This window comes from Filicampus tigris, chromosome 4 (assembly GCF_054856515.1).
Source record: "Filicampus tigris isolate MCC_2025a chromosome 4, RoL_Ftig_1.0, whole genome shotgun sequence".
Lineage (NCBI taxonomy): Eukaryota > Metazoa > Chordata > Actinopteri > Syngnathiformes > Syngnathidae > Filicampus > Filicampus tigris.
Genome location: NC_141220.1, coordinates 17,873,548 through 17,888,347, shown reverse-complemented (window position 1 = coordinate 17,888,347; position 14,800 = coordinate 17,873,548). Strand labels below are relative to the sequence as shown.

Here is a 14,800-nt window from a genome sequence, read left to right as displayed (position 1 = left end):
CTACCTGATCCCGCGTTGGTCCGTTCACATTTGTGTCAACCGAAAAGGTGCAAGTGTTGGTCCAAAGGTCCGTCACAACAGCCCACTCACACAGCAGTTTACAAGCAGGACTCGGTGGGTGAGAGACAGCTCAGAGGCAAGCTGCAGGATGAAGCACCAACTAGTTTTTGCCATTGTCTTTGCTGCATTTCACCTCAGCTATTCTGAAATCCCAGGTACCGTAAATCCCTCCATTTTCCAATCTGTGTTGAAATATGAAAAAAAAAAACTCTTTGGTATTAAAAAAAAAACCATCCCAAGCAACCAGAGGATGGATGTTATTAAAAAATATGTATTTACTTTGTAAAACCGTTAAAATCGTATTCATGTTTAATTTTAAGCGTATTGGTAATTGTTTTTAGGCCAATCTAAACAAAGATAAAAGCAGACTTCCCGTTGAGTTACATCAGTGCAAGAATGCGGCCGCAAAAATGTTGATACATTGGATTAAATTTACAGTGTTTTTTTTTTTCACCCCAAGACCACATCATTTTATTTGAGCTCATTTAAAGCTTTTGACTGAGAGCAAAACCAACAGGATGTTTTTACTCAAACGGAAAGGTTGCCGTTGGCTTCCATTTTCTATAGCGCCTGTCCCCATTACGTTCACCGGTGAGCTGGAGCCCAGATGACATTGAACAAGAAGCTGGTGCTTTACTAAAAATATGCATCTATTTACACATTACTAATGATGATGACTAACATATAAACCAAAGTTATAAACGATGTGTGGACACCTCAACTCAATGACTAATCATAGAATCATTGTGGGGCTGATTGTGATAGACACGGCATACGAGGCACTTTGAACCACGATGAAAAGTAGATTTATCAAGTGGGTTACGGTTTAAACATTTTTTTTTCATAGTATATGAAACCAATTCCCTTTTGAATTGTAATTATGAAGGGCAGGAAGTTAAAACATACAATAGGTGGTGCATTTTATTGCCATCGTAAAAAGAGGGAGTGATGAAGTTAAACATTGATAGCAAGGGTGCATCTGAGATATCACAAGCCTGTGCAATGGTCATGTTATCATTACCAGTTCATGTCATCACTTTGTACTTACAAGCTTTTTTTTTTTTTAATCATCCAACAGACTTTTGCCACTTAACTGAGGATGAAGGTGTTGGGAAGAACTTCATCGTTTCATTGTACTACGACGCCAGCAACGACCAGTGCAGCCCGTTCATATACAAAGGCCAGGGAGGCAACAGCAATCGTTTCCTAAATGAACAGGAGTGTATGAGGAACTGCTCGGCCCATATAGAACGCAGCTACCCCACAGATGGTGAGATTAGCTGGCGGCTACTAGTTTGTCAACTTGTAACACACAATGGATAAAAGCAGATTCACTTGGGAGGTGTATATGGTGACTTTGAACATAATTGGATAATGGGGTTTGTCCTCATCTGGGTTGTGAGTGAGCTGGAGCCTAACTCAGCCGGTTTGGGGCAAAAGGCCGAGTACACCATGACAGAGAACGGCTATAATTAAAATCTTGAATTAACCAAAGACACGTTTTGGGAATGGAGTTGTATATTTCAGTAGTATAGAACTGCACTGTACCATATTAGCATTACTATAGTATCATAATATTTGTGTCTTCTATATTTGAAAATATCTCATTTAAAATTAAAATTTCCATCAGCTAAAAGCAGGTAGCTCAGCATGTTGTTTTTGTCAAATCACCCCAACATGTGACAGCTAGTAGAATAAATATAAGATTTTGTGTCTCTAAGAATTTATTATGTGCAGGTTTCTGCGTCCTACCATCCTTCCACTGTTAATATTTCATAATCACATTTACCGCCATGATGTAGCCTATTAGTAAGCCATAAAAATAAAGTTGTTGTTGAATTAATGTTGGTCAAAACTGTGCATTATCTTTGTAAAAGCTGAATTCTTGCTACAGCTCAGTTTTTCAGTCCATTTAATGGTTCAGATGCGAATGCCTTATTGTGCCCTGTAAGGCGACAGAGAACACTTCACTGCTGCACGTTCATGAAGACAATACGCCACCAGGTGGTAAATAAATGAAACGACAGACTGCATGTGAATGAAACGGCTTTAAACGCCTGACCTTGTTTATCATCATCATTATCAAAGGCCGATTATTATTACTTCCTTTTTTTTCCATCCTAGCGACGGCAGTGTGCCTCTTGCAGAAGCTCAATGGTGGATGCAATGGCAAGTTTCTGAGATTTTACTACGACGCAGTTCATGGAAAGTGCAAAAAATTCCATTGGACAGGCTGCCATGGAAACGGAAACCGATTTTTTGACCATGACAGCTGCAATGCTACCTGTGCCGGTATCCACGGTGAGTGTGGATCTCCTCCCCAATCTTGATTGAATGTTTCAAGGAGATCTAATCATTTTTACATGTATTCTTAGATAACCGAGAGGAAGAGGAGGAGGATGAGCCAGACACGCCAATCGGTAGATAAAAACAGTAAATTACCAAACACCAGACATGACATGTGGGAAGAAAATTCAATAATGGCCACTAAATAGTTCTAATATGCGTATGCTACTATTTCATGTAGTAAAATTACAAATATTTACAAATTAGTATTTTGTGCCCATGTTGTGGCCACAATTGTTTTTTTCCCCCTCCATATCATACCTGGTTTACCGTAGTAAAGAGACTTAATGAAATGTAAACATGCATTGGATTTACTCACTTCAGCAATCATCTGTGGAGTTTTGATCGGTGTGATCGTCGCATCGATCATCATAACTATCATCGTCTTGACAGTTCAGTCTAAGTAAGAGCAATGTGTTCAATGGGAAAAAAGATACAAGAACATGGTTATTTGATTATGTGTCTCCTGTAACCTCTAACTGTGCTCCTACCGCAGCAAAAAGCAGAAGAAGACCCCGGCAAAAAGTAAAGACGAACAGCCCGAAGTTCCTCTCAGGGAGCAGAGTCTTGAAATGGCATAATCCAACAAACACCTTGTGCGTGCGTGTGTGTGCGTGCGTGCGCGTGTTTGGTTTTTGTAAGCGTTGATACCATACCCATGTGTGTGATTCCAACCTTCTACTGTACATCTTAGATCTAGATAAAGGTGCAAATGTATTTTTGACATTTGCAAAAATATGGCATCAATGGAAGCATCCACCCCTCGCAATCATCGAGACAACGTCAATTTGTTCATCGTTAAAAGTTCTGCACTCATTCTCACTGTGACATTCTAGTTCAACACCTTCACTTTAGCAACAAATTGGATGGCGGCCTTAGACGTTTGCAGGATTGTACATTAGTAAGTCATGGCATTTTTTTCTTTTTTTTTACCAGTACTGTACATCTGATTGGTTGTGTGCGAATGTAATAATGTAAAAGCTGTGCGACATGATATTAATCAGACTGAATTTTAATTAATTATAAGTCACTCAAATAATTCTACTAGTAAGTTTCCTAAATGTGCTCCTTTAGTTTTGCTTTTCAGTGCACGTCAATACCAGCATGTGGACTGATTACTGTTATATACACACTATACACCGTGGCATATTTTACTTGTAAATGCTTACTGTAACAATGTAAATTACAATGGCATACAAAAGGGTTGCACTATTGTAACATTTAATCTTCAAAGGCAGGTTGTTTCAAAATAAAATACTTCCAATTGAATAAGATGCAACTTGTGGTTTAATTTTAACAATTAGCTACTAAATATGCAAAGTAGTCATGAGAAGGATAATCAACAACACAAAAAGGATTCCACAGAATACTGGAACTTAAAGGTTCCAGCAACCGAAGGTACCAATTGCATTTCCACCAAAAGTTCTGGGAAGTTTTCATTCCAGGTATTTGCGGTTGTGGAAACTAAAAGCAAAACAAGACCTTACTGTAGTGTAGTAGTATTTTTGACAAGGCCCAGGAACATTTTCTTTAGCAGTGACATCTGCAAAGCTAGGCAACATTATTACTTATGATGATGATGATTATGACCACTCGCTATTTAATGAGTGATAATAAATTTATCACTCCTGACACACAGCCAAATAACAGTGTTGTATACCTTTCGGTCCCACAAACACAATGACAGGTGCCCCATTTTGTTTTCATTTCACCGATTACCACACTGTGTGTGTGTCTGTTGTTTTTATTTGATAGATTTTCTTTATTTAGTCTGCTTGTGCAGCGCCTGCGTGTGACGTGAAAATTATGTTCTTGACACCGATTGGCCGTCGCCGACAAGGTACGGACTGGGACCACGTGGGTCGGCCGGAAAAGAGGGGAACTTAGTTACGGACAGACGATGCCCATCTCTGCCTGAAGAATGACGCATGCACGGGCACCCCACTGAAAAATTTCTGGCTACGCCCCTGCACCTAAAGTCAGTTGGGAAAGACTCCAGCTCAAGCACGTGACTCTACTGAAGACGAGCTTTAAAGAAAGTGGATGGCTGCTTAATGATAGCAATAACGATGGTTAGGTTAAAACAACAGGTTTACCTAACAACGTGCTTTGTGATAGATTCTAGTTTTCAGACAAGATAATACCCCTCCACCAGCGTAGTTGTGGTCTTTGAGGAAGCGTTCGTAACTGCGTATGTGTGTCACGTAGCCCATAGTAGAAATTCTAAAAATCTGCATTAGAGCTTCAAAATATTGAAATAAACAAATTCATGGGTTGAATCTTTCCATTCAATATTTTAAGTGTAGGTTAAAATATAATGTAAATAGTCTCACAACATATTTTGCCCCCATGTTTGTTTCATCATTCGTCACAAGCGGCTCCAGTACCGGCCGGCAAGTGTACGTCACTTCCTCAGGTTGTTTCCATTTGTCTGGGGCGACCGCTCTCTGTTACCAAGTGTGTTATTCACCAATAACTATCTTTACATTTCAGCCTGCCAACATGTGTGGGTGTAAACAACGTTTTATGTAATTCGTGTCACCCAGTGCACCCACTGACTGTAGTGGTCAACGAGGTCTTAAGGTTTTGTTGCAAAACAAGGGAGGAAAACGTGCATTGGAAAACACAAGTAGTTGACCGGTGGCGGCTAACGCAAGCTAGCTAGTTTATGTTAATTGGCTAACTATTGTTAGCTGACCTTTTCTTTGTATGCGTGCCGATGCTGCTGTGACCGTTCACTACTTTATGACGTCCCGTGCGGAGATTTAAAACGATGGAATGTCTTCATTTGGGCTCGAACGTGAGTTTCGCTGGCGACTCTTCTCGGCTGCCTAACGGCGCTCCTTCCTCCTGGTGCTGCAGCGGTGAGTGACCATACGCTGACCGGGATCATTTTTAAAGGCAGCACCATACGAATTAGTGGCGATTTGTTGTAACTGTACACGCTACACGGAAACTAAATCTTCTCTCTTGTCCAGTTTGCAGATCGAATAAAAGTCCATGGCTGTGCCTCACCTGCCTGGTGGTCCACTGTGGACGGTAACTTCTTGTCAAGACTCGTGCCCCCGAGACAAAACAAATTGTATCTTTTAGTCACCGTTCAGTATCATGCGCCTCAAATTGAAATTTTACTAGTTTAAATCTGTTACTTAGTCATTCTACTAATGCACATTTTCTACTAGTGCACAGAACTGTGTTACTACTGAGGACAAAAACATCCATCTCACAGTTCATTGCAGTTCACTGAGCTAGTCTGATATCAAATAAATACACAATTTACACAATACCCTAAATGTTAGAGCAGTGTTTCTCAAACTTTACGTTGCATTGCTCTATAGCACCTCGACAGTAGTCAGCAAGCAGAGGACTGAGACTAGTATTTCTCTCAGAACTAGTTGCCATATATCTTGTCTATAGTGGAACTCGAATTTATGGTCCTCCTAGTCCGCCCAGACTGAGCTCCTGCTGCCCCCCCATGTTTCTTCTGTAAATTTTTGCTTGAGAATTGATTGTTGTACTTTTTCCCCCCAGATATGTGAATGGGCATGCAAAGAAGCACTTCGAAGAGAGTCAAGTGTCCAGCAGTAGCCTAAGGAAGGCTGACAAACAGGAGAAAGAGAAAAGTCAACATTCGGTTTGCATGGATTCTGGCAACTACAGCGTGTTCTGGTCAGTGTCAAGTCTTGATTTAACAGCATACTCTAAACTAAATAATTTCCCCACTTATCATGAAGATATTTCTACGCTCCAAGTTGAATATGTCCTGTGAAAGCTGTTTTACTGAAGAATGTGGCCTCTGATGCAGATTTTATAGTTACAGATGTGATGAATTTGTTGTCAATGACACCAAACTTGGGCATGTGCAAAAGGTGCGGGAATATCTCCAGAGCTTAGAAAAGTAAGTGTCTCCCTTCTCAAGGGAATGAGAGTTACTATGTATATATATATATATATGTATCTATATATATAGATATATATATATATATAGAGAGAGAGAGATAGATAGATAGATCGATCTTTGCAATATTACTCAAGAATGTGCCAGGCATACTCTGAACTGAACAAAAATCATGCGTTACCCTCTTCTCGCAGCTCAGCCTTGACTGGTGACAGACAGAGGAAAAGAAAACTTCAAGACGGCCAAGCCCCAGACAAAAAAATGTTGAAAGAGAATGTAAGCCACCAAAAATCTAACTGTAGAAATAGCATTAAAATGACCATCTTGTGCTGCTAATTGCCATTGTACATGGGATCTGACGGTACCGTCATAAGACATTTTGAGGTTATGATTGGTGCCCAATAAACTAGTTTGTGCAGCTGACTTGTCTACAAATTCGTGTTAGGTTGCCGTCGTAGGGATGGCCTGTCCGGTTCAAACTGAACTGATTGCTGAACCTCGAACTTGTAAAGCTTCACCATTTGACTGTCACCGTCTGTAAATGCGAAAAGCTGATCTTTGTTTTTACATGGTGTCACTATTGTAATGTGCTCTTGCATGTCACCCTGTCCCTACCTGTTAGGATGGGGCCGCTTTGGGAGCAACGGGGCTGCGAAATCTGGGCAACACGTGTTTTATGAATGCCATTCTGCAGTCGCTCAGGTGAGTCTTTTTCAGAATTTGACTGAAGCAAGACAAAAAAAAAAGTGTAATTCCCTTCATTTGAAAAAAACCAGCCAAAACTGTGAGAGGGAACGTCTAGTTTTGTATAGACACACATTTTATACGCCCATCTTTTGGATACGTGAAGTTTTTTCAAAGTTGGTGTTAAAGTATCTAATTTTCTTCGCAGCAACATCGAGCAGTTCAGCTGTTATTTCAAGGGGTTGCCGGCAGTGGCGCTACGCAGCGGTAAGACGGCTGGAAGGAGGATGTACCACACTCGCAGCCAAGGGGACATCAGTGTGTAAGGTCCTCGTCTGGCAGGAGGAGTCGTTAGCCGAGTGCATGCATCTAAAAGCAGTCTTAGTGCACTTAAAGATGATTGAATTTAGGAAACACAGCAAATTTTGTGTCTGTTCTTATCTTTTTATCTCCTAAGTTCAGCGAGATACAGCATCGAGCAGCATATCATGCTCTTATCTTGAATGAAGCATCCGATTTCCGTGACAGAGACAAAGTCATTTTTGCCTCGATGATCAATTACAATCGCGATAATCACAAGTACCAAACAGTAGTCATTCCCAATTGAGAGGCAGTAAAGCGCGGGTTGTATGTAGCAGGTGATAATGGCGGCAAAATAACGTGTTGCTTTATGTTGAACAGGTCACTGGTGGAGGAGTTAAGAAAGACCTTTTGTTCCCTCTGGCAAGGAAACCAGACCGCCTTCAGTCCAGACCCCTTATTTTACGCAGTGTGGAAAATCATGCCGAGTTTTAGGTCTGTGAAAAAAATGTGTACTTGTTCAATTCGGAACAATTTTACATCCGTGGTCCTTTTCTCTCTTCAAGAGGCTACCAGCAGCAAGACGCGCATGAGTTCATGCGCTACCTGTTGGACCACCTCCACAGGGAGCTCCAGCACAGTCAGAACGGGGCGGCAGAGCCCAGCTCGCCTCGGGACAGGCTCCGACTCTCTAGCGCGGATGACAAAACCTGCTTGTAGGTTGACCAATTACAATAGGTTGTGTTACGTACTCATTTTTATGAGGTAAAAAACATAGTTGTTATTGTGATGTTAGTTTCCTGGGTCCATTGTGGTTTCTCAACGACTAGACAATTTTTATTTTCAGGTTCACTGTATAATTTTTGCTCCCTCTCCTATAAAAAGACAGTCTCATACTTTAGAAGTACGGTACATAATTACATCCACAGCTACTTTTTACTTTAACATTCCAATGTCTTTGTTTTTGTGAACACTGCATGTTTTGTCCGCGTGTGTTGTCACGTGTTGGTCTCGCTGCAGAAATGGCACTCCCAGCGTCGTCACATCTATTTTTGGTGGAATCCTTCAGAACGAAGTCAATTGTTTGATATGTGGGACCGAATCTCGGAAGTTTGACCCATTTCTTGGTAAGACTCCTGCACCGATAAACTGTTTGCACTCATTCAGATCAGTGTTTTCCCAACCACGTCAACAAATTGCAGCTGGCACGTGAAAACATTTAATAACAACAGTCTGCAATTTTTTTGTTTTTTGATCAGAGATGCAAATAAACTGAATATTTGATATTTCAAATTTAAAGGGGGCTTATTCAAAGGAGCTCCAGTTTATTGTGGTAAATGTTATGAGTTACATATAACAAAGGCAGTTTTTGTTTTGATTCCTAATTTTATGTTTATTTTTTATGATTTGTTTGAGGTGAAAATAAGTAATTCAACATATTGATATTCAAATTAAGGAAACTAAATTTATTATCACTTAATAATCAGTTGTATTACTTTACCTGTATGCTTTTGGAGAATCATCAACATGTATGACTCAGATGGTGCTCATGGTACGGCAAAAAAGTTCGGGGGTACACAAGCCAAAAACGGTTGGCAACAGAACCACTGACTTAGCCTTAGTCAACTATAAATAAAATAATGAAATGAAAATCAGTAACAAAAAATATAGAATTCCCTACCTTTTCTCCTGCTGTTGTCTGGCACATTGTAGTGATGCAAACTAGTTAATTGTGCGCCGTTTGTAAACCACAAAACAACATTGAGAATATTGTAAACCAAGAACCCTCTGTACAGATTACAGTGGTGCCTTTGCTTGAGTTTAATTTGTTCACTGACTAGTCTTGTATCAGTCACGCATTTTGTTTTTATGTTTTTGATAAAGAAAACAGCACTGTCCTGTAATAATAATAACACAAAACAAAAATAAAGGAAAGTCCAAATAAATACAACAAAAAACACTATAAACGAGAATGTAGAGACAACCTGGTTGTATAAAGTGTAATTAAGCCAAAAGTACATTCACACGTTGTACTCTTTGAATGTCATGGCCTAGAGAGCCCTCGAGAGTGCCTCATCGCTCTCCTCTGGCTCTCTCTCCCCCTTCATGGCATGCTCTGCGAGATCTCAGCGGACGTCGCACACACTTTTCTGGGTTTGTGAATAGCACACTTTCGTGTCAGCCATACAGATGGCATATTCACTGATTAAAAAAACCCCAAAAAACACACAAATATGCGTGAAATAAGTGACGCGCAGAGCTAATGGCGTCAACGTTGTGTTAAGTACATGTGAGCCTTTTGCGTCCATGTCAAGAAGCATAATTCATGAACCCAAGCAATATTCATCTGAAACATGCATTTATAAAGTGATTTGTTGCAAGCCGAGGTTCCACTAAGAGCTTCCACCTTAATTGCTCATTTTTTTTTCGCATCGTTGAAGCCGTGGGGAGCCTGAGGCTCACTTGTAACTGAAATCATTGCTCGCAAGTCTAGAAAAATATTTTTGGGTTTACTTTAATCGGCTGAGCGGCAGCTCAGATCTTGACATAAGGTACTGCTCGTACTGTCCTTAGAGATGCGTCATTTACATTCCACTTTGACATTAATTCCGCCTTCACATTGATTCCGTCCTCCCCCATTTAGATCTTTCTCTGGACATTCCCAGTCGCTTCAGACAGAAGAGGAGTAAAGATCAAGAGCCAGGTCCGACATGTACCTTGCGTGGTAAGAAATTTGTCCGCTTTATCAGATGTGGTAGCAGTCTCTTGGGGGGAACGCACGTCAAGCTAAATGACTGTTTCAGAATGCCTACGAAGCTTCACGGATCTGGAAGAGCTGGATGAAACCGAGCTGTACTATTGTCACAAATGTAAAAAACGACAGAAATCCACCAAGAAGTTCTGGATCCAGAAGCTTCCAAAGGTAGAAGAGTCATAATTGTGAAACAGCCACTTACCAGGAAAAGTTGCTAACATGTGAATTACATTACTCTTGGTCAACTAGTGTGGCAAAATATACTATTATTTGCTTTAATCAAAGGTTTCGTTTTCAAATGCAGGTTTTGTGCCTGCACTTGAAAAGGTTCCACTGGACAGCCTTTTTGAGAAATAAAGTGGACACTTATGTGGAATTTCCACTGAAAGACTTGGACATGAAGGGCTATTTACTTGAGGTAAGCTTGTACACCATATCGGCTTTCTTTGTGCCCCAGCCCAAACTACAGAAGGCGAGTTGTCAGCTTTCACAGAGAAAGAAACATTTCTCAGAGGGCCTCTAGAGAAAATGTCTAAGAGTCCTACTGGAATGTAAACGCTTGGACAACGAAAAACACCAAACATGCGGGTCGGTATGAAGGAGTCAGGAAGGGAGCAGAGCATTGACCTATAACGCAGCCATAGGACAGAAGTGCAAGGGCTCTGCACGGAATTTGGGGTGTCTTGGAAGAAAAAGATGTCACTTTAGCCACTTTTGAAATACCAGTTCTAGAAAAGCTGCAATGATGTTACCTTGTTTAATATAATCTAAGCTATTGTGATTCCATATGACTATATATGTGTATGTACTTCTTCATTATTTTGACGCTTTATGACCTTTAAAAAAATAAGAAATCACAGAACTCTGGCCTTTTCACTCTACACCGATCATTGGAAAATTATGTGATCGGATCGGGACACCTGTAATCCAAATGTGAAATGATCCCAAACGCATCACAAAAATGAAAGAGAAGTGGCTGAATAATATTTGTATTAGAATTTAACCAAATGTTAGTTTACTTACTAGAACTTTATAGTATTTTTTTTTCAAATTAACATTATTATTGTCACATTGAGTTGGATTTTGGAATCACGTAACTTGTTTTACTTCACGGCGTCTATTATCCTCCATTACTTTTTTGTTAGCTGTGATTGACTGGCTAAAGGCTGTAGGGGGCGCCACTCTATAATAAATGTACTATTTGGAACCTGCACGTGTCAGAATGGACAGGCAACTTAACTTCCTATAGTGTCTTCTCGTTTGTACGCCAATTCTTTACAGGAATGTTTGACACTTCATAGCCCTTCCCACTACAAACTGGTCAAACTGCCTGCCTCACTACACCTGTCTTATCATTACCTGTTGCATCTCTTCACCCAGTCCACACATCTTCAATTTAATCGAGCTCTTATGTAACACTACTGTTCTCATGTTATCATTCTCGATTATTTGTTGTGCTCTGTTCTTTTTCTCACTGTCCGACTGCATTTTCAATAATTATCCATCACAATACACATAACCACAGATGGTGATACCAAGCAAGACAGATTAAAAAAAAAATAGACAGCTGGAAATTTGAGCTGTTATATTCCAGCGACAGCGGAAGGCAACATATGATGGCATGAAAACGGGAAGGTTAAAAAAAAAAAAAATTACTCACCTTGACTTTATCTTTTCAGCCGGAGAGTTTGTTAGTGGACAGCTGTTTGTATGACCTGGCGGCCATTGTAGTGCATCATGGTTCTGGGTGAGTAGAATGATTATGATTTTCACCAAAAAAAAAAAAAAACAACAACATTAAAAAGTATTGCCTGTATTTCCTCACCCCATGTGTACAAAGCTCCCAAATAAGCCAATCGAACTGATGCTTGCTGCCGTTCTATCATGGACCTGTAGGGACAGTGTTGTGTCAGACGTGGCTGATCTCCTCACCTCAGCCTTTTGGCCCACTGCAAAATGTGACTTGGCGCACGTGTGTGTCGGCAGGGTGGGATCGGGCCACTACACGGCGTACGGCAGCCACGAGGGGCGCTGGTACCACTTCAACGACAGCACGGTGACGCTCGCCAACGAGGAAACGCTGAGGAAGGCCAAGGCGTACATCCTTTTCTACACGGAGAGGAACAAGCAGGCGGCGGCAGTGTCGGAAACGTGTTCTGCGGAGGTGGATGCGCAAGGAGCTTTGGAAGACCGCTCGCCGTCGGATAACTCCCCGTTAAAAAAGGCAGACACAGCCGGACCAGAGGAATCGAAAGCAGGGAGAATGAGATCAGCCGAGACCTCTGCACAAGAGGATGACATTCAAATTGCGGTGCAGTGAATCGGACCAGTTCCGTTCTTCTCCTCAGTCGCACCTCACAATCATCACGCCAGTTTTTTTAGGATCCATATGACATCATCACATGGTGATCAGGTGTCGTTTAGGATGTCATTTTGTGTTCATCTCCTTGGTGTTTTGTAGTTTGGTGGATTTGTAATCCAATTCCAAATGTCATCATTTCACTGACTGATTAACTTGGAAAACATTTGTTGGTCAAAACATAGGGACAAGCTGACCGATATATTTTAAGTCAGACACTGAGTCTCCCTTATTTTGATGCCTTGCCATGTTCTGCAGATGCATCGAACCTCTCAAGTGCATTATACACATACTGATGTTTAAAATTTTAAGCGATTTTCAAAATGCGACAGATCCCACACACAAGGATTTATGTTCATGAATATTGTACAGGTTTATCATTTACGATTTCTGTGCAGATCAGTGAGGAGAAATCATTGGTAACACATCCCTCGCCACAGGGTAATCTTTTAGAGATATCTAATTATCAGGTCTTTCTTGACTTTGACCTGAAGGTAGAAAATTTGACCTGATTATCGGTATGTGAGTAACCTGTTTTACTCAAGTGGGACATTTTAGGCTTTTTAATTCCAACATTTTCATGACTGACAAAAGCTCTCATTAATCATGACCAGAATGAGAAAGATTTATCAATTTGTTTGTACGTGGAACATTTTTACAGCATGTCAAACCTAATGAAAAATACATAACAAATGTTAATTGTTGGTGAAAAGGGCGCTTTGGGAAATCTAATTAAAAGAAAAAAAATTGTGAAAAACACTTATCTCCATTATTTTAAAAAATGGAGATATGTGTTTTTCACAGGACAGCGACGATATATATATATATATATATATATATATATATATATATATATATATATATATATATATATATATATATATATATATATATTTTCCTAACTATTGAGCCGAAGCAATTACCACGTTTCCTCATAGAATCAGGTAAATGACTTGAAGACAGCATTCTTTTTTTTCCCCACTGATTGATTCAAATAAATTAAAGATGTAAAACCACAGCTTGTCTGATTGTGAAAATAGTGATTGGTGCAGCCTCAAATTAAAGAGGCAACTGAAGAATACAGATGTTCCGTGTGCATACTAATGCAATCCAGTTAGAAATTCTAATGAAGTGAGCTCATTTTGTTTCGTTAAGGTGTCGAAGCCCTCAAAAGCCTTCTATTGTACTTGGAATAGGAAGTAGCCTTTCATGTTCAAGAACGACATCGAAGGTGCCAGTGACCCTTCGTTGTTTGTCCTACACGCACTCGTACACCGGAAATGATTTAGTGCATCTTTTTGCTTAACACAAGAACATGCTTGCTGCTCTCACGTGGCTCTCGACTCCTTCGAAACAGAGCGAAAAAAAAAAAACTGACGCAGTGATGCTGTATGCTCAGCACTAATGAGCTCACATTGAACAGTGTTATTTTTCTTCCTCTCACTGGTAAAAAGGACATTGTGTGGCATAGTGAGTCACAATCCAAAATGTATTCCCGGCACTGATGTTTCGCAATGTTCTCAGAGAGAGTGTGTGTGTGTGTGTTTTTTTTTTTTTTTTTTACTGATAGAGAGTAGAACAGGACATGACTGGCAGCGTAGTCTGTGTTGATGACGCAGCCATAATGGCATGTCCTCTGCACTGCCATTAAGCAATTTCAAACATCCACGGGGTCACAGATTCACCTTGAGAGAAAGAGCAGAGTAACAAACAGCATGTTTGTTAGCATTTCTCTTACATTGAGTTTTTTTTTTTTTAATTATACCATGTAATTGTCTTGATTACAATACAGGGAAGCTGGAACTGGGTCAGGTTGTACTGTACTCCCTTTTTTGCAGTCCCACATTCACAGCACTTAAGAGTACAGTACCAGACCAGTAGTCTCATATTTACATAAAGCATATTGGTCCAAGTTTACCATCTTTACATCTACCTGCATTATCTCTCTCTCAAATAGCTTGTTTTCACTTATATATATACATAACTGCATAAATTTGGGTACAAATCAAAATCAAATGTACATATGAAGAAAAATGTATCCATGTAAAGAAGGACTGTTGAGAAGAATATTATATGTGCGTTTTATGTTTCAAATTAAGTAGGGCTTAGTGCAGGCTTGGTCAAAGTGTGGCCCATGGGCCACATACAGCCCATCTGTTCTTTAATCCGCCCCAAGGAGTATTTCCATTATCAAGACCCCTGTAACATTAAAGTTAGCCTAATAGCATAATTGTCCAAGTCATTTTTGAAAAACCAAAGAACAACAACAAATTCAACAAGACTCCAGTTACCTCAATTCAGCCTTTGCGGATTACCATGATCTGGATAACCGAGAATCTGCCCAGAAAAAGAAAAAACACAATTTTTAACAGGTATTGGTATTTTTTATTGGCAGTAG

General features: G+C 40.1%; 3 protein-coding genes across 12 annotated transcripts in view; 2 read left to right on the top strand and 1 right to left on the bottom strand.

Annotated features, from left to right (window-relative positions):
- The window catches only part of ca12 (carbonic anhydrase 12), a 90,437-nt gene that overhangs the window by 10,865 nt on the left and 64,772 nt on the right, over positions 1 to 14,800 (bottom strand). For 4 of the 10 annotated variants that reach the window (XM_086027796.1, XM_086027797.1, XM_086027794.1 and 1 more), the window contains 7 exons: positions 14,694 to 14,739; positions 12,016 to 14,087; positions 11,869 to 11,933; positions 11,704 to 11,786; positions 2,726 to 2,805; positions 1,155 to 1,266; positions 5 to 242 (listed from right to left, as the gene is read on the bottom strand). The gene's annotated coding sequence lies outside the window, so the exon portion shown is untranslated. Of the gene's footprint in view, positions 1 to 4; positions 243 to 1,154; positions 1,267 to 2,725; positions 7,015 to 11,703; positions 11,787 to 11,868; positions 11,934 to 12,015; positions 14,088 to 14,693; positions 14,740 to 14,800 lie in introns of those variants that run through there. The other 6 variants (XM_086027795.1, XM_086027798.1, XM_086027799.1 and 3 more) reach the window with 6 other exon arrangements.
- LOC147148731 (kunitz-type serine protease inhibitor bitisilin-3) lies at positions 13 to 3,680 on the top strand. The gene is made up of 6 exons (XM_086027806.1): positions 13 to 215; positions 1,139 to 1,330; positions 2,185 to 2,361; positions 2,436 to 2,480; positions 2,731 to 2,809; positions 2,903 to 3,680. Exons 1-6 carry the CDS (start codon positions 149 to 151, stop codon positions 2,985 to 2,987), a joined length of 645 nt encoding a protein of 214 aa, XP_085883932.1. The 5' UTR covers positions 13 to 148; the 3' UTR covers positions 2,988 to 3,680.
- Positions 4,770 to 13,418, top strand: usp3 (ubiquitin specific peptidase 3). The gene is made up of 15 exons (XM_086027793.1): positions 4,770 to 5,270; positions 5,385 to 5,445; positions 5,938 to 6,075; positions 6,221 to 6,304; positions 6,499 to 6,580; positions 6,927 to 7,006; positions 7,197 to 7,310; positions 7,670 to 7,783; positions 7,855 to 8,004; positions 8,309 to 8,415; positions 9,933 to 10,013; positions 10,093 to 10,211; positions 10,348 to 10,461; positions 11,723 to 11,790; positions 12,030 to 13,418. Exons 1-15 carry the CDS (start codon positions 5,180 to 5,182, stop codon positions 12,361 to 12,363), a joined length of 1,737 nt encoding a protein of 578 aa, XP_085883919.1. The 5' UTR covers positions 4,770 to 5,179; the 3' UTR covers positions 12,364 to 13,418.

Excerpts from the sequence above, each read along its gene's own strand:
- LOC147148731 (XM_086027806.1), top strand. The coding sequence starts at position 149 with ATGAAGCACCAACTAGTTTTTGCCATTGTCTTTGCTGCATTTCACCTC. Across the intron at positions 2,362-2,435 it reads TACCTGTGCCGGTATCCACG|ATAACCGAGAGGAAGAGGAG; the intron begins GTGAGTGTGGAT and ends ATGTATTCTTAG. Across the intron at positions 2,810-2,902 it reads GTCTTGACAGTTCAGTCTAA|CAAAAAGCAGAAGAAGACCC; the intron begins GTAAGAGCAATG and ends CTCCTACCGCAG.
- usp3 (XM_086027793.1), top strand. The coding sequence starts at position 5,180 with ATGGAATGTCTTCATTTGGGCTCGAACGTGAGTTTCGCTGGCGACTCT. Across the intron at positions 7,311-7,669 it reads AGCCAAGGGGACATCAGTGT|GTCACTGGTGGAGGAGTTAA; the intron begins GTAAGGTCCTCG and ends TATGTTGAACAG. Across the intron at positions 11,791-12,029 it reads GTAGTGCATCATGGTTCTGG|GGTGGGATCGGGCCACTACA; the intron begins GTGAGTAGAATG and ends GTGTGTCGGCAG.